The sequence below is a fragment of the Cydia pomonella genome, chromosome 13 (genome assembly GCF_033807575.1).
Source record: "Cydia pomonella isolate Wapato2018A chromosome 13, ilCydPomo1, whole genome shotgun sequence".
NCBI classification, from domain to species: Eukaryota; Metazoa; Arthropoda; class Insecta; order Lepidoptera; family Tortricidae; genus Cydia; species Cydia pomonella.
Window position 1 is genome coordinate 7764246 of NC_084715.1, and position 27551 is coordinate 7791796.

Below are 27551 nucleotides of genomic sequence, written 5' to 3' on the forward strand. Positions count from 1 at the left end.
TCTCTTTTTGTCTAAGTATGGTGTTTAATTTACGTGGCGGATATGAATAGATAATAGTTTTTTTTTTCTCAGAGATATTCTAAATTTGAATATAATGAATACAATCGATTTCGATATTATTATGATGCAATAATAACATTTTCAGAAATAAGGTATTTGTTGTAACCTACCAGTTTATTGCAGATTGTTATTTGCGGATTTTGAAAGCATCATAGAGGGCTTATGATGTGTAGATAAAAACTATTTATGGCCCAGAACACATCCCGTTGATTTATCATTTAAGTATACGCCTTTAAGATAAGAGTATAACGATAACTAACGGTTATTGTTGACACTGAGAATTTAAAAAAAAACTACGAGTAACAGTGCTAAAATAATTCTCATTAAGAAACTCGATAAAAAAAATCTTGTATAATTTTGTATTGGATAAGTAGGTATTGATAAGGGAAATAACATTCTGTGAACATGCTGCTTTTCCTAAAACATTCATTTTTAATTATTTGCATTCCTTACCAATAAACTCATACGAAAGTTTAAATAAATAAAACTATGACAAGTTATTTATAAAGGGATGTCATATTATTTGATCTGATAAGAAAACGTGTATATTATACACCTGAATAAGGAAATACTGACAGTAAGGTAAATGAATAAGTACTAACTTGTACTTTAAACTTTTGAGAGTGTATAATGTATAATTTGGAAAATGGGAAAAATACCAAACTACTTCATAGCGAAATTGACGCTGAAAGAAAAAACAGTGATATTGAGGAGAAAAATGAAGCTAAAATAACTTTATCTAACACAACGAGACAAATAGGTAGGTTTCACAGACTTGGCAAATATTGAAGGTTTCATGTGTATAAAATAGTAAAGATGATCTAAATATTGTTTACGAAATCGAGTCATCTAAAATTACGATTTTTTAAGGATACGGCTACCGACATGAACAGGCTGCCCTTCTGTTTGTTTGTCTGACGGTAGCTTACAGCATGAGAACTTGCATGGGAGTAGCTCTGGTGGCTATGGTGTATAACCGCCATGATATAAGATCAGATATTCAAGGAAATAATCAAACGGATATCGGAAGTGTTGGACTTCTAAATGGAATTTTATTTACTGAACCAGTAAGTAAAACATTGTTATTATTTTTATAGTTTTCAAATGGTTTATAGACATAAATAATTACATCCTTTTTTTCACATGGTTTTAAAAGCTTTACAAATTACATTGAGTAAGTACTACTATACATTTAGTCACGCCTTAAATGCAGATCTAATTGAAAATATATATATAAAGTTCTTTTAATAAAACTATATAACACCATGCAAAAGCAAAGCTTTTTTCACTTAAATTAAAATAACACACTACGATAATTTTATTTCCAAAATAATTTGTAATAATGATGTCACATATAAAGCCTTTAAATTCATTGCATTAGTCATTTAATATTTTGTATACATACCGTTTGTGTTTAGTTACTACAATGTTTGCGTCTTTGTTTCTTAAGGAATACAATAGTAGGCAATGCAGTAGGGGTTTACATACCCCGCACCTCCACCATGTAAAAGGGTTACAGTCTAGCTGAGGTGGGGAATGTAAACGCTCCAGGGAGATTTCTGATATATCTATATTAATATTTTTTCGTCAATCTAATAACAGAAATATCGACTATCGTTGCTGCTTGCCACTTTCAGAATCAAATCGCCTGCAGATCTTTATTTCTTCAGTAGGCCGATAGTTTTGAATTCAAATAATTGTTGCCAGCTATCTATCTCGAGACTGTGAAGGTTGGAAACCAAGGTTGGATTACAGTACCTATTAATTCGTTGTATAAAGTATTATTGTAAATATAAATATAGACAAACACTAGTTAATCTCACCTGGACCTACATTTACCAACAAGTTACTGGTATAGGTTAACTGGAAGAGATCAGTCTTTAGGGATATGTTCGCCTTTGTACTACACAATTATACTCTATCTATTGTAATCAATATTTATTTTTCTCGTACTATAAAGTGTTTACTTACTTACATACTTAGTTATTAATTAGGTACCTACTTAAAAAAAAAATTGTGCGAATTCGCTCCCAATTTCCGTCATTTTGCCTACTCATTAGCACGTGTGCAAATTGTGAACGTCTAGGTTTCCAATGTTTCAAGGCTAGCTTAAAAGTATCGGATCTGTTGCAAGGAAATGGTAGCATCAAATCATCAAACAAATTGATAGTAGTAGTATTATCTTGTCATTTCCATATGACTAAACAAAGGATTTAAACTTGTCGACATTTTCTGGTTGTAGTTCCGGAAACACAACGATGAATAAAAGTTAAATTGAAGTATTATAAATACGTAAAGAATAAGTATCTACCAATAATATAATCATACCTTTTTAGGGTTCCGTAGCCAAATGGCAAAAAACGGAACCCTTATAGATTCGTCATGTTTATTTATAAATTCGTTTAATCGAGTTATAACTTAAATTTAGCCAAATAATTTAACATTGTCAACGTTTTTGACAGTGAAGTACATATAATTAATTAATATTTACGTCGAGTAATATTTTAGACTGTAGCGTGGTAATCCTTTGCATAATACATTTGATTGAATTAAATTGGTGAATGAATAAAATAAATTATTTTACCTAATCATAAAGTCAATCATACGATTAGGCGGAGTGTTTTAAATGTCATATTTTCTATGAAGATAAATAACTTTTTTTTTTATTATGGTTCACATATTAACACACACGATAAGATGTTTTCCTTTGGCCGCGTTCCCACTATGTCGTTACGATAGTAATCGTACCGCCCTATATATGAACACCTCGATTTAATTAAGCAAGCCACTACACGACGATAACCGTTGTATATGTGAACACCTTTTAAATATATATGGTACGGCACGACTATTTGTCGTCGCTATTCCGCAATATAATAACTTGCTAGTCAATTAGTAGGTAATGCCGGATTAAATAAGGTGCATTGGGATAAGATGGAACGGATTTTAGACGAGATGAACAGTGTTGCATTGAAACCACCGTAGATCAAAATACAAAGGTTTGTGTGGAAACATTGTACATTAAGGTATAAGAGCAAAAAATATACTTTCCTGTCCCATCAAAAGTACTCTGATAATATGGTATCAAACAGTAAACAAGAACTTCTAAAAGTATTTTTCAACAAAAATAAATAAATAAATAATAAATATTATAGGACATTAATTACACAAAGGAAATAAGTTTAGTAATATGTATTTTTCTCTTACACCCAACCAGTATGAATTAACTAATGACTTTTTGTCGTATCCCTGTTTTAAACTTACCTTACCCCCATCACAACGCACCTTATATTATTTGGCTATTTTTGTTTCCATTTCAGTACCCGAAATTTCGATGGAACAAAACAACTCAGGACTACATGTTAGCTGCATTTTCGTGGGGATATATGATTTTACAGATACCAGCAGGCCAGATAGCTCACCGGTATGGTACCAGGTATCTTCTTACCGGTGCGCTGGTAATAAATGGGGTGATATCATTTTGCACTCCATGGGCGGCGTATTATGTGAGTGTAAAAAATTACTTATATATCTGGACATCTTTATTAGAAAAGAGGACTTATGGCCAAACTAAAAATTTCCTATAATGCGTCGATATTTGTGTGCTACAGTGAGATACAAATAATCGTATCGTAAGCCACATTAGCCTTATACGTTAAATGATATATTTTAAAAAGCATATTCAACATTTTTTTAGGGAAGTTGGGTATTTGTCGTGATTTTCCGAATGATTCAAGGCTTAAGTCAGTCTTGTTTCATACCAGGCATGCACACGGCATTTGGGAAATGGGCGCCTTTGGAGGAACGCGGCAGACTGTCGGCTTTTGCATATGGAGGTAAATATGAATTTACCTACTTTAAAAGCCCATCATAAAGGGCACCGTCTTCCTATCGATTCATATGGGAGAAGTCTTTCAGACTAAACAAGCAGCCAAAAAATGTTATTAAGTAGTTATAGTAGATGGTTTCACAAGGGAGCAAAATGACATATTAACTGCTTGGGCGTAAAAAGAATCCTGAATGAAGTAAAGAATTCTATGAAAGAATCCCGAGCATTGCAAGGAAATAGAATCCAGAGTGTAATTAAGGGATTCAAGCGTTAGCGCCTAAGGTAGAAATAGTATTGCTATCAAATGACACTCTGCTTTTCACATCTCCTATGAAGAAATTATTATGTTTCAAGATATTATTTAAGCTAAAAAATAATATGTACGCAATGGATTTTAATAACATTGTAATCGATTATGTGTATTGCTTTGTGTCAATACTGGCAAAATGTCACGTTAATCCCTCCTAGCAGGGAAGAAAAGTGCCACTTGCGTAAAAGTATTTTTCACCACACCAACTGGTAAAGGCCCACTTGATTGTTCAAAAAGTAATGAGAAAGGTGCATTGTATCCACATGGGCACAGTAATCAAATGCAAATTTTGATTTGTTTCCTTATGTCAGCTGGTAGAATTGTCTTTTAAATGATGATTTTGAATGATTCATTTTTTATTAAGTACGTTCATTTGGATTTGGTTTCATGTTTTTGGTATTCCATAGTTAGTATAATTTCTCGCGTTTGTGTTTCACTGGGAGGCAAAGTTTAACCCTGCTTTGAAATTCTCGCAACGCCCAAGATTCCACTTCTACGCTACGCTCGTGGTTCAATTTTAGAGTCTTTCGCAAGTTCGCAAGCTCGGGTATCAATATTAGCACGAGCGGTTAAACAACAACTTTGCCCCTTGTAAAACAAATAACTATTAAATGGTTGTAATTTCAGGTCAAGCACTAGGGACAGTATTAGGGTTACCGATAACAGGCTTTATCGCATCTTCGCCACTAGGCTGGCCTGGCATTTTCCGTTTTTACGGACTTCTTTCACTCGCCGTCGGGGCCGTTCTGTGGTTCTTCGGAGCTGATTCACCAGCACAGCACCCACGAATATCTGTTGCTGAGAGGCGATATATCGAAGAAGCCTTAGGACAGACTGGGAGCAAAGGAAAAGTAATTAAATATATTATGTTAACGTGCATAGAAAAGTTTATCATTATTTCTCTTGCTCTGTTATTGTGTTATTATGTAAGGTAAACATCCTAATGCTCAACATGCTAATGCCTATTGCCTAGTAGATGACAACCTGCTGTCACTTCTATGGCGAATGACTTAAATTAAAAGATGACATGTAAGTGCTCACTGCATACATCAGTTTTGGTACCAAAACGCTTATTATTTTCGTAGTCGACATCTAGCATCGAGTAACGTTATTATCAGTACCGCTACTTGACACTAGATGTCACGAGTGTTGCCACTGACGAAAATTGTATATCTCAACAACTAATATTACAAGCAGGAGTTGAAAATTGAGTTCTTTGTTGATGAATCGGAACTCAATTTTCAACTCTTTCTGCTTGTAATATTAGTTGCAAAATTGTTGTCTCGGTTTTAATATTGACTGAAAATTGTTGAGCATTAGACTTTTCCTTCGTCGCAACATCTATTGTCATGTAGCAGTACTGATAATACCGCTACTCAATGTTAGATGTCGACTACAAAAATAATAAGCGTTTTGGTACCAAAACTGATGTATGGACTGAGCACTTTATGCTTACTTCTTATTTCTCTGTGGTTATATGGAGTCTGATATCTATTCTACCGTATATTACGGGTAACCCACTGAATTTTTTTGAATTTTTTAACTGCTAATTTATTGTGAATATGGCTGAAATCTCTAGAAACTGATTTAAATAATAATTCTGGTTAAATTTGTGGAAAAGATTTGGCGAGATTTAGGTTTAGCAAAACCTAGTTTTTTTATAGATTATCTTTTTTTTGTTCTAGTTGTATTAATGTTGTATTTTTTTGAAGCACCTGAAAGTCCCATGGAAGAAGCTGCTACGCTGCAAGGCGCTATATGCTATCGTGATAGCCCATATAGGTCAGACCTGGGGTCAGTTGACCTTGTACACGGAGGTCCCCGCTTTTATGGACAAAGTAATGAAGGTCAATATAAAAGCTGTAAGTTGATTAGACACATACATGTATTTATCATACAAACTAAGTAATCAGAAATCTGAATCTGAAATCTGAATCTCAGAATTCTGTTTGCTTTGTTATATCTATGTTCCCTGTTTTTGGAGAAATTGTATTTTTATTTCACTAGGTAAATACAAGATAGCAATAGTAAAGCATTACCAACTTCGATTTTATTGTTATAACAATTAAACTTTTTTTTAATAAAAAATATGTTTTAAGAACTTAAAAAAATATGTTTATTTTGTAACGGACGTAGGTAAATATGCTTTTGTCTTATATAAGTATGTACTTAATTTAATTATCTGTAGCCCTTGAGAAGAAATTAAGTAGAATTTCTAGCTAATTAATGATCATAAAGAAGTTGAACATGAATAATCTCAATTAATTTATTGTTTTCAGAATGGCCTTTTAACAGCATTACCTTTCTTGGTGATGTGGTTTGCCAATTTCTTTTTCAGTTGGTTTACCGATATGATCATTGTAAAAAAGTGGTTAAGTGTAACAAATACTAGAAAGCTGGCACAATCGTTAGGTGAATATGATATTTTGTTTTAACTATTATAGTAGAAGTATAATACTTCTATCTTTGCTAATTTACACCACACTAGCTCGTAAAGGCTCTCTTGATTTTTCACAAACTGCTGAGAAAGTTGCAATTTATCCACATGTGTGGCAAAGTAATTTGATGCTTTTGGACTTGTTTCCTTATGTTGGCTGTTAGAATTGACTTTAAAATTATGAATTTTGAATGATAAATGCTTAATAACGTTCATTTGGATTTGATTTAGTTTGATGTTTTACAGCTATTTTCCTCGCGTTGGTGTGGTGAATATTTTTGTGTTTCAGTCGGTGGCAAAATTTGTTTAACCCTCATGCTCTTCTTCTTCTTGTGGATCAATTTTGGAATCTATTGCTTGCTCATGTATCAATATTAGCACGAGCGGTTAAACTAAATGTTTGCCCTTTTTAGTGGTGCTACCCTAAATTTTGAATTTTCAGGTTGTATACCAGCGGCAGTCGGGCTAATCTCCTTGGCATACGTTAAGAAGGATATTGTTGTTGTAGAGACTATTCTAGTTTTAACGTGCGCTTTCAAAATAGCCGCTCATTTGGGCTGGCATGTAAGTTCTTTTTACTGCTTTACACGAATAAGAATTAGTTTTTAGATTATGTGAAAAATTTGTAATAGGTAAATCATTATTCTTCATAACCAACTTTAAAATCCTATTAAAATATAAGTCACACATCAAGAGATTATAGGTTAAATGATCTAATTTGAATTTGAACAACGCTTATAAGATGTCACACCGATACGATACTGATCAGTGTCAAAAGTAACATTTCTTCAACCAAAAACGTCACTTTTGACACTGACAGATGTTGTCTACTCGTATAACATTTTGATTTCTCTTGACAGGTAAACCACATTGACTTAGCTCCAAACTTTGCTGGTACCATGATGAGTATTAGCAATGCCGTATCAAACGTGTTTGGATCCCTGGCACCTGTGGTTGCAGGGTTCTTACTTGCCGATGACGTTGTAAGTAGATAAGTACTAGTAGCTCGTGATAAGCTTAAAAAAATGTAAAATTAAAAAAAATACTTCGTTCAGTCATTATCACATCGAACTTACAATCTTCTTAAGCGCCATAGATTCTAGTGGCGCTTAACTTGTTTATGCCGCCCAACAAACATTATACCGTCAGTTACAGGCTTCTTTAAAACTTTAATCTTTTGAACGGCGTTATAATAATCTCAGTTATAGCTTGGAACGTTATAGAGGAGTTAAGAAATAAATTCCACTCCAACAGTGGTTCTAGAGCTACAATGGATGATGTTATGCAGAATTGAGAGTAATAATAGTGTTAATTACAGCTACTGGAGTCAAGCTTTATAGCTTTAACCTGTTTGTAACACTTAAATCTTTACAACAGCGCCCGCTGACACTTACTGATGTTTATTGTTACTTAATGGTTACTGTGAAGTATCTTATATATCTTTAGGTGTTGTGATAACTTTAAGCTGCAGGCATGGGTTGCATAAAAGAGTTAGTCAAGTGTGTCGTAACACCAGATACTAAAAGCGTTGCATAACTCTCTTATGAAGTTTCAAGCTTTAACGTAAGTTTTGCTTATGCTCATTGTGTTAGCCGAGTACCTTTTTGAAGGCTTTCTACAGGCAATGGTGTAATGAACAGAGTTTGTCAAGAGTGTAGTAATACGAAAATTAAAGAAGATGCCAAAAGTTTGGATCATCTCATTTTTGCAGGTTTAAGCTGTAACGTTGATTTTACGAATGCACATTGTGTTAAGTAAGTGCATTTTAATGACATTCTAAAGGTAATGATGTGAGTTAACACAGTATAAGAACTCAAGGAATCCAAAGGGATACATGTCAATTTTAATATAAATTACGCGAATAAGTTATTAAAAGCATATTTTATAATATTATAACAAACCTAAAGAAAATATTTTACCGAGCTTTAATTAGTTACATTAAAATGAAAAGATTACACACTATTGTATTGTCTTCTATATAGTTAAACGCTTTGTTTGAGTCTATTATTACACTCTTATGTATACTAAAGACTGCACAATACTCTCGACTAAAGATGCTGTATCTCAAAAAGTGTAAATGATGCGTTAAGGGAGAGCTAAAGCTGTAATAGCAAGTTCGCCATTGTTTTAGTAAAGTAACCTAAAAATGTACTTGTTTGATCAATATTTATGTACAAAATACTCCATTAATAATTTTTATTTTATCATTCTATCGATGCCACGTAACTTTACTTGCCAATGGCCGACAAAAAGAACAAGTTGCTGATAAAACTTTAAGGCGTCTATTTTATTAAGCATAAGTTTTACTTTAAATCTTTAATTAATCCGGAGCGCGTTAAAATTAAGATGGAAAACATGGTATACACTTACCGTAAAATCGCAGGCGCAGCACTTTTTCACTTTTCACACGATAAAACTTCTTCTTCCTAATAAAAACTTGCGAGCAGATCGCCATTAAATGTTGCTGTGATAAGTTTTATTTTCTTTGTATCATTTATTTTATAAGTTTGATCGTTTTGGATTTCTTTGAAGCTAATACATAAAAACAGTACAAAAAGAGTTCTCAAAAAGCGGTCACATATTTAATTGAGAATGTTTTAGATATCTAGTACGCGTTAAATCGTTAACCCACTCTCTCTTATAGGTTTAACAAGTTTAAAATTCTTAACTGAGGGTTGTCTCACACCTATTGTGTTAGCTAATGATTCTATGAGAACGTAGAACCGGCTAAAGTAATAGCTGAGGGTGAATTAACTCCCTTCTAAGTACTTCTAACCCTTAAGTAACACTGTTGTATAGGCTTCCTGACACCTTTACCTGTAAAAAGTGGGGCCTGATTCGTGGTTATAAGGGTGGTATAGAGTCCTCTACCAACCTACTACAGGTATTCTTAACACTCTTAATTCTCAAATGAGAGCATTATAACAGTGATATGTAGGCTATTTTGACGCTGTCATGTTAGTTGGGCGATTTCTGCTATTTTGAATATTTCTAAAAAACGAAACGACACAAAAAGTATACATATTTATTTGTCACAAAATTTCACGAGAATTGGTTAGAAAATGCGACCTGCAGAGGATAACACGACCGGACATAGGTATTAAAGTAGTTTTGCCGTTAACGCTGAGTCAAATTAAAAAACAGCCAAATAAAGAAGTAATTTTGATTTTCGTCAATTGGATCAGATCAGGCCACCCTCATGTGTCATATCTAGTTTTTAGGATCACAAACTATTTTTTGTTGTTATAAAAAACATTAACATATTATGTTTTATCAATTTCAGGCGAGTGAATTTCTATGGAGGAAAGTGTTTCTGATAGCGGCAGGGATTTATATTATTACTGATATAGTATATGTCGCTATTGGGTCAGCCGAGTTACAGAAGTGGAATACCCCCGAAGAAGATACGAAAGGGAAAATTGAAAACGATGAGCAAAAACCAATGATATAGAAACAAAAGAAGAATAAATTATTGCTATTTATTTGTCTATTTCTGTATTTAATGCCCTTAAAGTATTATAGTCGTCAAAACGAATCATGGACCAATCAAATTATATAAAAAAAACCTTCAGTGAAATTAAAGGAAGCCCCCCCAGTAAGCTGAAAATAGTTTTAATACCTTAATTTGGCCCTAAATGCGTTTAATTCGAGTTTGCACAATTCCAGGAGGTGTGCATAAATTTTGGGAGCCTTGGAAGATAAATTTTAGCTTTCTAGACTATTTTCGCATGAACTTTAAAAATACGTATTTCGACTTCACTTGAACGACCGCACTATCAGTAGTATATAATTGTCTAGCGGGCACTTGTCGCTAAGCAGGAATAGTCAGTATGACTACTTCCATGGAAGTCCCCATTATCAACTCCACGACCACTGCCATGACCATCCTATGACCATCGCATGACCAATCCCATGATCACCCCATGACCAACCCCATGGCCAAACCATGTGCACCCCATAGCAGAACCATGAATACGCATATGATAACCCCATGATCACCCAATGGCCAATCCCATGACCACTCCTATGACTTTCTCCACTACCATTGAGAAGGTAAGTAGGAGGCTCTCTTCAATACTATTCACAATGCAAATAATTCTACTAATAGAAATAAGTCAATACTACTCAATTTCCAAATTTCGATATCGTTCGCTCAAAATTTAAAAAAATTGATCAATATAGGCTCGGTGGTCGCTCTCACATTGCTAAATTAAGCTTTAAAACCTTTATATCCCAGCGGCCATGGGTACTATGAGAATTTTTTACCGCCCAATGTCATTTATGTCTGGCAACTCTCTGAGCTATGTTAATAACCTCGGTTCTCTTCCAGATCTCCTCATTTCAAATTCGATTTTATAGAGAATTTTAGATCATAGCTCGCTCAATTGCCCTTTGAGTGACTTTGACCTTTTTTATAAGACCCATTGTGAGCAATCACGTCTGTGTTGTAAGTCTTCACTGGCAACACGCACTGGTTGAATAGCTTCATCTTAAGATACTGCGTGCAGATTCGAGTTGATTTGTGCGATACAACGACAAAAGAAATGTGTTTGAATTATATCTTATAATAATAATAATAAGCCAATCTTAATAATAAAAATACTATTTATGACGCACATTCTGATGATTAAGATAATTTATAATTTAAGAACATTCTTTTCAGATAACAGTGTAACAAGAAGTAATGTTGCCACTGATAAATACTAGCTGTACTGAATTAAGTCGTATTAAAATACGAGTATATATATTTAGTCTTTGAGAAGTTTCATAGAAAATATAACATTTCGTGGAGCTTCTTTTTTCTGGATGCATGTTAATTTTCAGAGGCTATTTTCTTTGTTAATTCTATATTGTTTCTTATCAATTAACTCAATGAATGTATAAATAAATATAAATATGTATAAGATACTCCATACGGGACGTCATACTATTTGTTATGATAATAAAGGTGTACCTATATTAAACGCCAGACTAAGGAAATATAGTAAGGTACTAAATATTAAGTTGTAGGAGGTATATGCAACTTTCGAAAGTCTATAATGTCTAATTTGGAAAACAGATGATGCTTTGGAGAAAAAACTGGGCAAGTTCGACTTAAACTCGCCCACAGAGGGTTTCGTACGAACATAACCTGTTTTATACAAATTTATAGTTTCAGATTTTTCCTTGTACTTGTAGTATAAGACGATATTACTTGCACAAATTCATGGTTCTAGATACGAAGAATAAAGATATATGGGTAAGTTGAAATACACCGCATACGACAATTTAGACTCATATAAAATGTAATAACTTTAATGATCTGACGAGGCGCAAACATGCTAATGATAATGTCTGATTTTTATTCAAATACGTGAATTGCAATACTTAATAAAAAATACACATGCGCATTTATAAACATCACTTTAAAGTTTACAAACCAGTTTACTGTTAACTATCTTTACATTGTGTGAATTATAGTTTTTGATAGTAGTAACACCGGCACTGCGGCAAGTAGCTTAGCTTGCAACTAATCGTTATGCGGAGTAGAATCGACTCCGTAACGTATGTGGTGAACGTGTTTAGTTTTAGAATTGTTCCAATAATCCAATTTTTACAGTCTTAAGATTGTAAAAAGCGGACCGACTCCTATACCGTAATGTATTATATCTTGTAAAAAATAGTACAAGTACCTAATACAAATACACACTCATATCGAAAATTACAGTCATAATATAATACACAAACTTACAATACTTGAACGCAATGGTCAGATCATCTCAGTAACTGTGTACTTAATTAATCGAATTGTTTACAAGGTTAGTCCATTTCTAACACGACTAAATCGAGTGTGTACTCGATAATGTAATTATTGGCAGGTAAACCACCTCCACTTTGCTCCAAACATTGCTAGCACGTTGATGAGTATTAGCTACTTTATGGCTAACTCGTGCTCGTGGTAAATATATGTTCTTCTTATTTTTTATTTTCATTTAGCGCCGGTATGGGCTCTGGTAGTTTGGTAAGGGCATTTATTTGTGTGTTCATCACAGATATTTGTTTCTGAGTTATGGATGTTTTCTATGTATTACAGTATTTATCTATATCTAACCCCAATATATTATCATCATCTATTACCCGCAACACAAGCCTAATTGAGCTCACTGTGGGGCTAGGTCGATTTATGTAAGATGTCTCATAAAGGTAAAGATAGTTTATTATTTAAGTAGGCATATTACAATGCGCTTATGAACGACAAATAAAGCTACACTGGCTCTAACCCTACACCTCTGACCCGAGAAGATTTAAATCCCTTCTCAATTGGAGGAAGGTATCCCAATATGGACCGGCAAGAAACTCGGCGGGACACATGTTTTCTAAACATTACATCATATAATTAACATGCATTAAATAAGAAAAAATACAATTTAGATTACTGTAGAAATCATACAATTACTTTCCTTTATAGAAAGTTGATAAAAAAAAATATATGTACATACATCAAATCATACAGAAAACATATCGGATTTTTACAAAAGGAAAATAAAATAAAAATAATAAAGAAATGAGAATATATAATTAAATCATAATAATTATTTATTATTTTATTTATTTTAAATCTGTCCGTAGATGTCACATGTTTCAACCACGACTTTTCGTACAATGTTTTTTTATCTAAAAAAGGACACTTAGCACAATTTTGTACATTTTTCCGCCTGTTCCTATCTCTGTTGCACGTTGCACGCAAATTGTCGCACCCATGATGCCTGTTATCAATGACACTGTGCAAGATGGACAGTATTATAATTATGTACGTGCGATAGACATGGAAACAGATGGATCTATGAACGAATTTTCTTATGGTACTTGTCCTTTATTTAACGGCAAGTACGGCAACAACCACTTGTTTAAGCCTTTCTTTTTACTCTGTTCTCTAATTAGTTATTTACCGTCACTGCTAGTATGAACCATTCGTTACGTCATTAGTTACTCTGGAAAAAATCTTGTGTGATGAGTATATAGGTATATGTACTAGCATAAATATGTATATCGGTTATTTATCTGTATATGGTTATCATTGGCTCAGGCGAGCTATAGACGTGGAATAACGAGAAGAAGCAACAAATAGTGAAAAGTGTGAACAAAAGCCATTGTTACAAAATTAAAATAGATATTTATAATTGTATTAATGTTCAGACTGTAAGCAAGCCGTTTAGGATTCATTCCAAAAACCTTTTTATGGGCCGATTTTTGGAGGAATTTTATAAACAGGATTTTTGAATTTATCTGTTAAAACGGTTTTAAACAGTAAACATCATTTGAAGCCGGCTACTCTTATTTAAAAATTTAACACCTGATCGCCATCCACTCCTCGGCTAGTCCTCCCTACCCCGGAGGCGGATTCTACAATTTGTTAAGAGTTTCATTTTGTTTTGACACGGCATATCAGAGAGAGTGAGCCACTCACGAATCAAAACGAGATGAAAACATTAACAAATCGTGAAATCAGAATCGGCCACCCGATCATCAAATAAACTTTTGTATTGTTCACGTTTCCTTAAGGCTCCGTTCGAATAGTGGCGTTTATCGGAATCAAAGTGCTTTCATTTTTTATCGTAAATAAATCTTAAACTTTTAATTTCTAGAGCATACTACAAATATTTATTTCAGGATCTTAGGTTAGCGTTTACTTCTTTTTCATAAGTTTAATTCTGCATTTTTTAAATTAAAATGTTAAAATTAAGCAGCCGTTAAAACAAAAACACGTTAATAATAAATTAAAGCCATTTAAATATGTAATGTTTGCGCAGTTGTCGCATTAATTAAAATATACATAAGGCATACTATTATCATGACGCCAATAATATAACAGGTACAACTAGTCATGGTTAATTTTTTCTTATCAGACACTTAAACATTATGTATTTATTATCGAGACTCCGAGCAATATTATTGAGCACGTTGAACAAGTAAGTGGTCGGATATTTATTTTTCTAATTAGTAAATAGCCGCATAGCCTAATCGGTTGTGAACCTGCCAATGAAGCCAACCTGCCAATACCTATTTTACATAATTAAATATATTAGAAGTAACATACACCTATTTCCAATAAAGACATTTAAAAGTTCACGTATTACACAAAAACACAAAAATATGTTGGACTCGACATGTTGTCGACTTGCGAAATCCAACAAAACGGTATATGTTGCGGGGCCAGGTATCTATAATAAACTACCCGGCAACATAAAGAATATTGAAAATGACCTGATATTCTACAATTGATTAAAAAAATGGCTGACTACAAATGCCTTTTATGACATGTCAGAATATTATAATAATGATTTGAATTTTAATTTAATTTATTGGATGTATGAATTGTGTTGATTATTACTATTTTATATTGTTATATTTTATATTATTTAATTTGATAATTATGACATGTCAGAATATTATAATAATAATTTAATTTAACTTATTGGATATTTGAATTGTTTTGATTATTTTTATACTGTTTTATTTTACTGTAATTGAATTTGATTATTATTATTTATTATCGTAATTGACATCGACATAATTATATATTGTATTACCTTTTGACATGTAAAATTTGTAATTTTATCAATAAAGGAATATGAATATGAAATATGAATATGAAGCAGGAAGCCCTGGTTTCGAATCCCGGTGAATTGATTGTGTGTTCATGTATTGTTTCCTATGTATTTAAGAATAGTTACATATTATGTAAGTATTTCTAAACACATGTATTTTATAACTATCATCGTCTAGTTCCAACACACAGCTTAGTGTTATTGTAAGTCTGTTCTATAGTATTTATTTATATATTATTTATAAAGTAAGTCGGTAAAATCAACATTGTATTACAGGAAATTTTTTACAGATCTTTAGCTTCAATATCGAGTCAATTCGAGTCTATAACTATGATTAACTTATATTATATCTTTAGAAATCAGGCACTTCCTTAAAATTGAATGACAATGAACTATTATTACTATGTATAGATCCGGCACAGAGAACCAGTATTTTACGCCATGAGTTGTTGTTGTTTTGACAACCATAGAAGCGGAGCGTGAATCTCGCGACCTAAAGACGTAAGCGCCATGAATTTTACATCGCTTACGACGTCCTGGTGGCATGGTACAAGTTGCGATTGCGACCATTTCATTGGGTATGGCTTCTCTATACTCAATGCAATAAAGTAATATTTTATTTCCAGTATTGAGAAATCTTCTGATTGAACTATTAATACAATGGATAATTTAGAACAAAAGAAAAACGAAACGCAAAATAATTACCAAACAACAGAAGAAGAAACAAATAATATAGTGAACAAAACTTTGACTCGGATGACTTTATACGAAGAACCTAAATATGTGGGTAAGTAAGTACACAGAATAATATACAGAATAGTATACAGTAACTATGAGTAGATTTATGGATTTGAAAACTTAAATCACCATAAAGTTTTTGTTTGGAGAATAATATTGAGATGCAAAACTCAAAAATATTGAAAGTTGTAAATTGAAGCTAATAATATTTGAAATTATACCTTTAAACGAGCAATTCTTATATATATACATATATATATATATATATATTTCGAGAATCTCGGAAACGGCTCTAACGATTTCGATGTAATTTGCTATATGGGGGTTTTCGGGGGCGAAAAATCGATCTAGCTAGGTCTCGCGCATTTTTGAGTTTCATTATGTTTTTCGAGCAAAGCTTGGTCTCCCAGATATTAATATTTGAAATAGCAAGTAGTAGTAGTGGGAAAATAATGACATTTGTACAGATAAGATTGTAGAGACAATATGGTGATAGTTTTAGCTAAAAGTCTATTAATTGAGAACAAATGAAATCTTTATAGATACTAGGTATATATGTTACTGTAAAAGCCCGAAGTACGGTAAAACCTAGGATATACCGGTAAGACCTAGGTTTTACCGATGCCGATCGGTAAAAGCCCGAAATGTGAAATAATTATTGTTCACTTCGGGCTTTTACCGACATGGATTTGGTAAATCCTAGGTCTTACCACGTCGACCGGTAAAGATTGAATCATCCACTGGTTCTTGACATTATTAGATGAAAATCTTGTATCAGTGTAAGGGGCGTTACATGTAGCGCCATTTAGAGTGATGCTTCGTATTGTTTCGGCTATTTTACTAGTCATATAGACGGTCTTTCGGTTTTGCTGAAGGTGAGAGTGAACTCTACTCACTGCAAATTCGAACGCCGTGAGTAGGGATGTAGAAGTCCTGAGAGCAGAGTAATGTACAGTGTGTCACATACCCTTTGTAAGCAATATGCCCAGTTGGTGGGAATTTTCGGGCTGTAGCTAGCCGCTGTAATGGGTAACAGAAACGCATTCCGTGTGTGCTTCGTTTTTCAGATGACTAGGGTGCACTGCATAATGCAGAGATTATCATATCGCGAACGATTGGCATCTTGACTAGGTACCAAGGTTTAGGTATAGTTTACAGTAAAAACAAATTAGGTATCTATTTATAGTTCTCGCCTGTTGAAGCGACTATGGCTGGGTAATCAAATGACACCTAGATGCTTTCAATTAAATCATTTTATTTTAAGTAAAAAACCTTTTGCCAAGCGTGAGTCATGGTAGTGGTTCGTAAGGGAGAGAAATAAGCCTGTCTGGTTCCGTTGTATGTTGGTACTCCCCTGTCATGCTAGTTGGTCGCGGTCGCGGTTTTAAGCGCCGTGGACAGCTGATGTGGATGCGAAAGGAGGCCTCTGCGCCCCTAGGAACCTAACCGCGCCGCTAAAGGGTTATTTGAACCGGAATCTTACAGCTCTATTCTGTGAGAATGCTGTCGACCGAAAGTGCGATTTTGTGTCTTAAGCAAGCTGTCAGGTACTACAAGGACAGGAACACGCCGATCTATACGTGCTTTCTGGACTTGTGAAAGGCGTTTGACCTGGTTGTGTACGACAAGCTATAGTACAAGCTTACAAAAACGGGAGATTCGATTGAATATGTCGCGTTGCTTAAACATTGGTACAACAGCCAGGTCAATCGAGTGAGATGGGCGGGAGAGGAGTCTGACGAGTACAAACTACAATGTGGACCGAGGTAGGGCTAACATCCCTTCTCCTTTTCAACGTCTACGTAAACGAGTTGATCGAGGCACTCAGCAGGGCCCATGTCGGTTGCCATACAGGTGATGAGTGTTTTAACAATATAAGTTACGCTGACGACATGGCGTTGCTGGGGCCTTCGGCTGACGCGGTACGACAGCTCATCAATATTTGTGAGGAATACGCGGCTGCCGAAGCACTGCAGCGCGTCCGGCATGTTCGCTGAGGCGCGAGTAGATGACTTTTTTGCCATCAGGCGGAAAAGAATCGCCTCCATGCTGAGACGGATGCGCGGCAGCAGCAACAGTCTACTCAAGGTGTTGGCCGAGCACCTCGACTGCCCCGTTATAAAGTTTTGGGTGGAGGTGGCAATTGGGAGAGCGAAATAGAGTATGGCAACCTGCGCCCCTATTTTCCACACATCTTAGTGTTTGGTTATAAGTTCTTGTTTTTATTTTTCTCTTAGAACCTAATTAGCAAAGTTTTAAGATTATACTAATAGTCGTTATGGATCAGTGATCTGAAATAAACGGGTTTTTTATTATTTTATAATTTATACCCAGGGTACGAGACGAAACTTAAATACGTCCTTTTTTACATATTAAAGGTTGTGCTAAAATATTTACTTTTATACCTAACATTTTATTCTGTAAGAAAAGGAGACACTTGACCTGTCCGACGCGTCGCGTGTGATGTCACGGCGCGAAGCTCATGAACGCGACCGCACAGTACTGGACCCTAAAGGCAGCAGTGCATTAGCGCCAGAGTACTCTGAACGTACCGCGCGGTCAAAACTGCTAACGTTGTTGCTACGCTGAGACTACTCTCGCGATTGTACAGTCGCGCCTAGTATAACCTAATCTTACTTTGATTAGAATAACGTGCATCGTTACACTGTATATTGCTGTCCCGCTCCCACTGATAATATATTTAACACTCGTATTTCATAAAAATAGTCATAGTGCTGACTGTTAATGTTCTGGTTTTGCTGTAGGTTTAGTTACAATTTTTCAACAACAAGTAAGAGGGAGAACACCCCCCGGCTGTGGAATATATGGTATGACTGGGCCATAAGGGGGGACCCAGCTTCCCTGCATGATCACCATCTGCTATGCTGACGACACATCTTAGTGTGGCGACACCATGGTGGCTGTGTGGGGAAGGCACATGGAAGATAACTTTTTCAGAGCGGCGGTAGCGGCAGAGATGTCAGTGGGTCGCATCGAACGCCTAGGATTGAATGTGTCCCTCCTGAAGACTGAAGCAATTGTCTTCGGGGGACCTGGAAGGGCGCTACCTGAGGACTTAACTATAGCTGTTACAGGTGAGAGGGTTCCGGTCAATTCACACATGAAGTACCTGGGTCTTATTTTTGACCGGAGGTGGAATTTTGGACTGTATTTCCTCAGGTTAGCGCCCCGAATCGTGGGTGCTGCCTCAGCCCTTAGCTGGCTATTACCAAACGTGGGTAAGCCGAAAGCCCCTTGTCGGCGCCTGTACGTGGGCGTTGTTCGGAGCATGGCCTTATACGGGGCATGAATTTGGGCAGACAGGCTCTTGGCTAAAGCCAAGCCTCTCCTAAGGCGTCCGCTGAGGGTGGTGGCCTTGCGCATAATAAAGGCATACCATACGGAGTATTTCGCGGTGGCATGAGCCCTGGCAGGCACTCCACCCAGTCCACTTCAACCAGTGGCTCGATAGAGAACACGGGGTGCCCAGCTACAGATTGACACAGGAAACAACCGGACACGGTTGCTTCGGTCATTACCTGCATGAAATTAAGGTACGCCGAAACATGGCGGTGGCAGCGGAAATCACGAGGGGACCTCTCGCTGCACGACGTCGTGTCGGCCACGTTGCGCAGCAAGAGGGCATGGAAGGAAGTTAAAGCCTTTTGCGAAACCGTGATTTCCCAAAAGGAAGCAGCGGAGCGGTTGCGCGAAGATAGTGCAGATGCGCTACCGCTCCGGCGTAGGCGGAGAGGGAGGGTCTCCTCCCTAAGTAGGCAATATATCCTAGCCATCAGCTAGTTGTCCCCCTCGTAGAAAGACCTAGATCTATATGACTAGTAAAATAGCCGAAACAATACGAAGCATCACTCTAAATGGCGCTACATGTAACGCCCCTTACACTGATACAAGATTTTCATCTAATAATGTCAAGAACCAGTGGATGATTCAATCTTTACCGGTCGACGTGGTAAGACCTAGGATTTACCAAATCCATGTCGGTAAAAGCCCGAAGTGAACAATAATTATTTCACATTTCGGGCTTTTACCGATAGGCATCGGTAAAACCTAGGTCTTACCGGTATATCCTAGGTTTTACCGTACTTCGGGTTTTTACAGTAACATATATATTTTTTATTTTTCTTCGTTATATTAATATTTACATACGTTAATATGTTTAATTCAAGGATACGGCTACCGACATCAGCAGACATTCCTATTATTCGTCTGTTTGACAGTAGCTTACAGTATGAGGACATGCATAGGGGTGGCCATGGTGGCAATGGTGCATGGAAGCTCTGATAAAAATATTAACACGACTAAATTAACTAGTTCCTCAAATTCAATTGAAGCTGATAATCAGACGGAGATAAGAAACGTTGGAATACTAAATGGAATTATATTTTACAAACCAGTAAGTACTAAATGTCTCTACCTATTTAATATTCTATGGTTTTAAAATAAGGTTAAATTTATAATGTAAGGTTTCCCGGGTTTAAAATAAAAGGTTGTGTTACTTTTATTCCAGATTTAGTCGTAACTAAATGCAGAACTTAATAATAACAAGTAGCATTTGACCAAGTTATAATTTTCGTGGAAAATATTTATTGTTTTATGATTTTTTTTCTTTCTTTTTTTATACCCCAGGTTTAAACGTTCGCGGGAGGGAGAGGACACAATTTATTTGCACTGTTCTTTTAACTTTTAAAACATTCATTTTAAATACATAATTATTTACTTAATTCTAAGCCATTTATTAAACGGAGTCACAAAATTCGTAATTTTTTTTTCAAGTACCCAAAATTTCAATGGGACAAAAAAACTCAAGACTACATGATGGCGGCATTTTCGTGGGGATACGTCATTCTGCAGATACCGGCGGGCCAACTTGCTCATCGGTATGGTACTAGGTACCTCCTTACAGGCGCGTTGGTTATAAACGGAATAATGTCTTTTTGTACGCCATGGGCGGCCTATTATGTAAGTAATAAGATTGTTTTTAATATTCAGTACATCAAAGTAAAAAAAAATGTTAATGCTGATAAAAGTCAAGGCCTTTTTTGGATATTTTCGCAAAGTGACAAGGGATAATGCTGTCCTTTCCAACCCATTAAAAAAATTACCTTTAATAGTTATCTTCTGGTAATCTTGCAGTACATTTTTTTTTCAACGTTTTCTCAATGTCGATTTCAAGATGGTTTATATTTTTTGTCATAACCGCTTTGAACATATTTTTTAGGGAGGTTGGGTATTTGTCGTGGTTCTTCGAATGGTTCAAGGCTTAAGTCAGTCTTGTCTGATACCAGGTATGCACACAGCATTTGGAAAATGGGTGCCTTTAGAAGAACGAGGCAGGTTGTCGGCATTTGCATATGGAGGTAAGTTAAACACTATTAAAATATAACCAATCATTTCTAGAACGAAACGAAATTACCTATTTATAAAATGTATAATTTTTGGGTACAATCTTACACAAATCGACTAACCTGAACCTAAGCCAAGATTGTACTAGGCTCCGGTATGCATACTTATATAGATAAATATGTATACTCAGATAAGATTCATAACTCAGGAACATAAAATAAATATTCGTGAAACACAAATGCCCACACCGGGAATTAAACTCGGAACCTGAATGCATAGGGATATATTGCCTACATTTACTTACTTTTGTAAATATTTCTGTTTTGCCAAACTATTACTCGTAATTTGTTTACCTTCATAATTATAAGGAAGGCGTTTAAGCAACTTGTTTACCCACTGAAATCTCTTTATTTGTTTACTTTACCTACCGACCCACGATATTTATAATCTTCTTAGTAGAAATTGTTATTAATTGCAGGCCAACCTCTAGGAATTGTCTTGGGGCTACCAATAACAGGCTACATAGCAGCTTCTCCGCTTGGCTGGCCGGGGATTTTCCGCTTCTATGGACTTTTGTCATTATCCATGGGGGCCATCCTCTGGTTTCTTGGAGCTGATTCCCCTGGCCAACACTCAAAAATCTCTGTTGCTGAGAAACGGTACATCGAGGAGTCTCTGGGAGGAACTAGTACCACGGGCAAGGTAAAATAAGGCTGGGTAATCCGCCAATCAATAATTTATTTTTTGACAATACGAGTACTTATAACAATAGCTTTGCCTTAGCCATTGAACTATTATTACTACGTATAGAACCAGCACAGAGAACCGTAGATTGTACCATGAGTTGTTGTTGTTTTGACATCCAACCATAGAAGTGGAGCGTGAATCTCGCGACCTAAACGCGTAAGCGCCATTAACTTTTACGGCGCTTACGACATTTTGACTAACTACTCCTTTTTTGAGACGAGTAGAAATCAATGATAATGGATATTCTGCAGGCTAAATGGTATTAACAATATGAAAAAGTCACTTATCGTAATCAAAGAGTTGTTCTTTTAGAATCATCTAAATGTCCCTTGGAAGGAGATGCTACGATGCAAGGCGTTGTACGCTATCGTGGTTGCTCACATCGGGCAGTCCTGGGGTCAGTTGTCGTTGTACACGGAGGTTCCGGCGTTTATGGACACAGTAATGAAAGTCAACATAAAAGCCGTAAGTCGATGACGTCATCATTTTGCTTGTAATGGTTATACTTTCGTTAATTGAGATAATAATTTTTTTTTTTTTTTTTTTCTATTTATAATAATAAGTATTATGATGCGCAGTCAGCTGTAGATATAGATAATCCCCCCTACAAACAAGTAATAAAGCAGGAGGAGTGGGGTCAGTTATCTCTGCAGCTGATGACACTGCAAGTTGAATAATTCATACTGAACTTAAACTATTTTACAGGTAGTGCATAATCGGATTGATCATGTCATGTTAAACATGTTAAACAGTTATAGTCAAATAATAACAAACAATGTCTTTCATTGGACGGATCATTTTCAGAACGGGCTCCTGACAGCATTGCCTTTCTTCGTGATGTGGCTCGCTAACTTTTTCTTTTGCTGGTTCGCCGATATGCTCATAGTCAAAAAGTTGCTATCCGTCACCAATACTAGAAAATTGGCTAATACATTAGGTAAGAATTTTAGATAGAAAAGTCTATTTTTTATATTCATCAAATCTATTATTATGTGATAACTTAATATCATTTGTATAATAAATATTTTCTTTGCCTTTAGATAAACAGTATTGTTTAGAGTAAAAATGTAATTGATTATATTACTTAAATAAAGTAAGTAAGTAAACACTTTATTGTACGAGAAAAATAAATATTACATAAGATGGGATATAATTGGGCAGTACAAAGGCGAACTTATCCCTAAGAGGGATCTCTTCCAGTTAACCCATACCTAAAATAGTAATTAAAAACTATATCTTAAGTAATTATATATTATTACATACTATATACTATTTATAAATAAATATCTTTATATACATATATAAATAAATATATATTATGCCCGTACACATCTTCCTACCTATCAGTAAGTTCTTCATCTGAGAGCCATAGTTTTTTTAGTTCATATTTTAGCGATGCCACTGATTGACACTGTCTCAAAGGAGGTGGTAGCGCGTTCCAAAGCTTAACAGAATTTACGGTGAATGATTTGTGTTATGATCGATGTTTATGAATCGGGATAGAGAGGGAAAGATCGGTGCTAGAGCGTAGCCGGTGGTCACTATCGTTTGCTAGAAACTTGAACCGCTCAGAGAGGTAGGGTGGGGACGAGGGAATGAATAGTAGAAAGGGGCAGATTTCCGATTTGCGAATTCAAGTGCGTCTAAATAAACCAAACCAAACATATGTAAACAGGTAAAATAATCAATTAAACCGATTGGTATACATATAATGGCAATATCTTATAAAATGGTTATTTTACATATATATTGACACCTCCAACAATAGCTCAATCAATTGAAGGGATTTTCTAATAGTGAGGTTGTTATAAGAGTTATAAAGGTTTCACTTTATTGACGGACAAAAAATAAATTAGTAAATTTAATTTTTTTACCATTATTGCTTTTGTATTACAGGTAGTGTCATACCTGCGTTTGGACTTATCTTGTTGGCTTACGTTGAGAAGGATATTGTTATTGTAGAAACAATTTTAGTTATCACCTGTGTCTTCAAGACCGCCTTTCATGTTGGCTGTTATGTAAGTTACTTTCAATTCACTGTTTGCAATTTCTATACTATTATTATTATTATTTATTTTTTTATGGTAGAGGAGGCAAACGAGCAGACGGATCACCTGATGGTAAGCGATTACCGCCGCCCATGGACACCTGCAACACCAGAGGGGTTGTGAGTGCGTTGCCGGCCTTTAAGATGGGAGTACGCTCTTTTAATATATTAATATATTTAGTTTATATTTCTTCATATTCCATATTAATTATTCCTTTAATATTCGTAGTTTCACGACGCGGAACAGGGCTTTAGGTTATGCCACACAAATAGGGCTTAGATAAATAAGTCAAGCCAGTCAGTTCAACAGAATCAAAACAGTAATTTGTGATTGTGATTTATTATTTTAAACTTAAAGATATTTAATTATTTCACTTTATAAGGTTATTTTCTTTCACGTTAATTTACTTTGAAATTCCTGCCAACCTTATTATTAACGGTTCTGCAGTCGACCCTCTGTATGATACGATCTCTATTTGGAGGGTTTTTGTACGGAACCCTAATTAACGCAACCAAGTGTGAACAGATTGCGTTATCATTTAATGTCAAGAACTTGTGATGAGGATAGTAATGGTTAAAGCCAATTTATGGAACATGAGAGAAAAAGTAATTTTAAGCGACTACGTATTTTATATGTGTTCACGTATGCTTCCAGCCAGACCATTTAAATGATTTTTTTTTTAATTTGGTACTTGAAGTGTTTGTTATAATGGGTGATATATATTTCATAGAATGAGTTACATTCACGTTTTTCCTGTAGATTAAGCAAAGTTGAGAGGGTAAAAAGTTATTTTTTACGCTGCACTGTTAAAGGCAGGATATATGTTTCAAGTTACTTATAAAAGTAGGTACTTGAGACTTATATAAGAAAAACGTAATATATTTGAACCCGGGTCGTTAACTTTCGTTGGTATGTCCACAAAAGGGACCTTTTTATAAAATAAGTTTGACCCTAATATGAGTATTGACATGAAGACGTCGGGAATTTATAAACCCAGAAATGGTGTCCGAGGACTAAGGGTTGGTTGCACCATGAAGCCGTCTGTCACCATTAAAGCGTTCGCAAAATTTTATTGTATGGGAGTTTTCGTAGTTCTTTGCTGAGTTATGTTGATCAGTGTGGTTGGTGCAGCTGGTCCTAAGCGATCGTTAACGGCTGTATATTATTATATTTCTAATAATTTCTATGCTTCATTCTTAGCGATTTGTTTAAATATTGTAGTTGAGCTCCATATTACAGCCTAGCACGGATATTTAAAGTAAGGAGATTTTAAAATTTCCTACTGGCAACACTCAATCGGAGGTGTCGTAGTGCTATTGTGTTGCTAGTGATAAGTACTTTATTGAATTCTTATAGTTATTAGTTCAATTTAAGCAATAAATACTGTATGACAAAGTTCATGCAAACATTATTTAGGGTTATAAGTATTAAGCATTCAACCATTCTATATTCCACGAGCTAGAGCATCTTATAGTGACGTGATGTCCTGATAACTTTAACTTAACATACAGTTTGACTTGTTTTGACCAGTAATTCCTAAGCATATACCCTTTAGAAATATAAGCGAGCATTAAGCAGAATTCAACCATTCATAACAATAATGAATAGAGAACTAGGGTATATCCTTGTGCCAATTTTTTTTGATATAATCAAATTTATAGCTTGATTTATTTTGACAGGTAAACCACCTCGATTTGGCTCCTAATTTCGCTGGTACGATGATGAGTATCAGCAACTTTGTAGCTAATATATGCAGTTCCCTGGCGCCAGTGGTCGCAGGTTTTATTCTTGTCGCGGATGTCGTAAGTATAACTTTAATTATTGACTCATTTTAAATTTACTTGATATGGTGTTATAGAACTTTTAGCTTTATAAATACCGGTCCAGCAAATAAATATACCAGCTTTATAATTATGAATAACCATACAGAGTCTGCTCATCTTCTCCTTACTTCAAAAAAATGAGGTGAGGGGTGAGGATAAAGAGGTGTCACAAGACTTTAAACATAATATCCAACTCAAAGAGATGATGGGAGGTGGAGGAAGCGTGTCCTAGTGTGGAGGCCTCGTTCAAAAAGACCAGATCACATACCTCCAACTAGATGAGAGGATGATATTAAAAAGATTGCGGGCCCATTCTGGAGGAGCAAAGTAGCAAATCGGGCTGCTTGGAGGAGATTTGGAGAGGCGTGTGCCCAACAGTGGGCGCATACTCGCTGAGGAAGAGATCCAACTCACCACTTATGTTTCCACATTTACCCTCGAGAACGCAGCTCTAGCAGTCCGACTCCGGGCGGCCGGCAAAGGTTAGCCAGAGGCAGAGGGCACTGCATCACCCACCCACCTATCGTGTTGCAGAACTTTCCAGAAGAACAAGGTGGTCGCTACTTTCCAACAGCCCGACAACAAACTCCCTGCGTCGACTTGATTTCACTGGAGAAACTAGTGGGTGATTGGGTCGTCACATTCTGATGCCAAATACTTGAACCAAAATTATTATTTGCCGCAAATAACTGAAATAAACAATGATGTCCAAAGAACTTCTTAGTTAAGTCTACAGCAACTTGGTAGCAACATAATTTTATATACATTTATATAATTACTTAAATCTATTTCAGACTAGTGAACTACTTTGGCGTAAGGTGTTTTTGGTAGCTGCTGGGCTATACTTGGTAACTGATCTGGTTTACGTCGTCATTGGCTCGGCCGAGTTACAGGATTGGAATAACCCTGAACAATGTAAGAATAAAAATATAGAAAACGGAGAACAAACACCGATGTTATAGCTATTTCGTAATTAAAAGTTAAACAGTTTGTACATTATTGTGTTTAATTTCGTTAAAGTATTTGCTATTTATATATCATGAATATTTATTGAGACGTAAAACTCCAGATATCGGCAATTAATGTCTGAATATTCTCCCATATTCCAAAAAAAGTTCCGTATTGCTCATCAAGTAAAATGTACATCATGAAAAATGTTGTCTATACTTACCTATATTTTCACGTCACTTTTTTATGCTCCGGAGTATTAAATGACTATTCAGACGTCGCTCGCTAAAAAATATTACCGCTGTATTTCCTCGGTAACTTGTTAGTGTCAGGGATTTTCTCATGTTTTTATTTTTACTGGCCAGGTCCGGATAGGCATATAGTTTTTTTAATATCTGGTAAATTTGACGGGCGGACTACGGAGGCTTTGTGATTTGGAGGTTTGGTTACGAAACCTTAAAATACAGGTAGATGTATATATACTTGTTTTATGCTGAGTATATTTTATAATTTTTTTCACATAAACAAAATCCATATTAATATAAAAACGTGATATTTTGAAAAATTGCCATAGTCAAATCCGACTTTATTACTCAAGCCAGACGTAAATTCAACAAATTGTTTGCAAAAAAACTAAAGAAGCGTTGCAGTTCTGTTAA

At 35.3% G+C, this 27551-nt stretch overlaps 2 protein-coding genes across 2 annotated transcripts; both read left to right on the top strand.

Annotated features, from left to right (window-relative positions):
* The first annotated feature begins 56 nt into the window (after positions 1-56).
* On the top strand, positions 57-10118 carry LOC133524079 (putative inorganic phosphate cotransporter). The gene is made up of 10 exons (XM_061859889.1): positions 57-820; positions 931-1127; positions 3381-3566; positions 3758-3896; positions 4827-5050; positions 5912-6061; positions 6479-6611; positions 7079-7200; positions 7497-7619; positions 9920-10118. Exons 1-10 carry the CDS (start codon positions 691-693, stop codon positions 10085-10087), a joined length of 1572 nt encoding a protein of 523 aa, XP_061715873.1. The 5' UTR covers positions 57-690; the 3' UTR covers positions 10088-10118.
* A 5669-nt stretch (positions 10119-15787) lies between these two features.
* On the top strand, positions 15788-26938 carry LOC133524080 (putative inorganic phosphate cotransporter). Its single transcript, XM_061859890.1, has 10 exons — positions 15788-16011; positions 20150-20376; positions 20757-20942; positions 21202-21340; positions 21805-22028; positions 22386-22538; positions 22878-23010; positions 23970-24091; positions 25801-25923; positions 26739-26938. Exons 1-10 carry the CDS (start codon positions 15885-15887, stop codon positions 26904-26906), a joined length of 1602 nt encoding a protein of 533 aa, XP_061715874.1. The 5' UTR covers positions 15788-15884; the 3' UTR covers positions 26907-26938.
* The last annotated feature ends 613 nt before the right edge of the window (positions 26939-27551 follow it).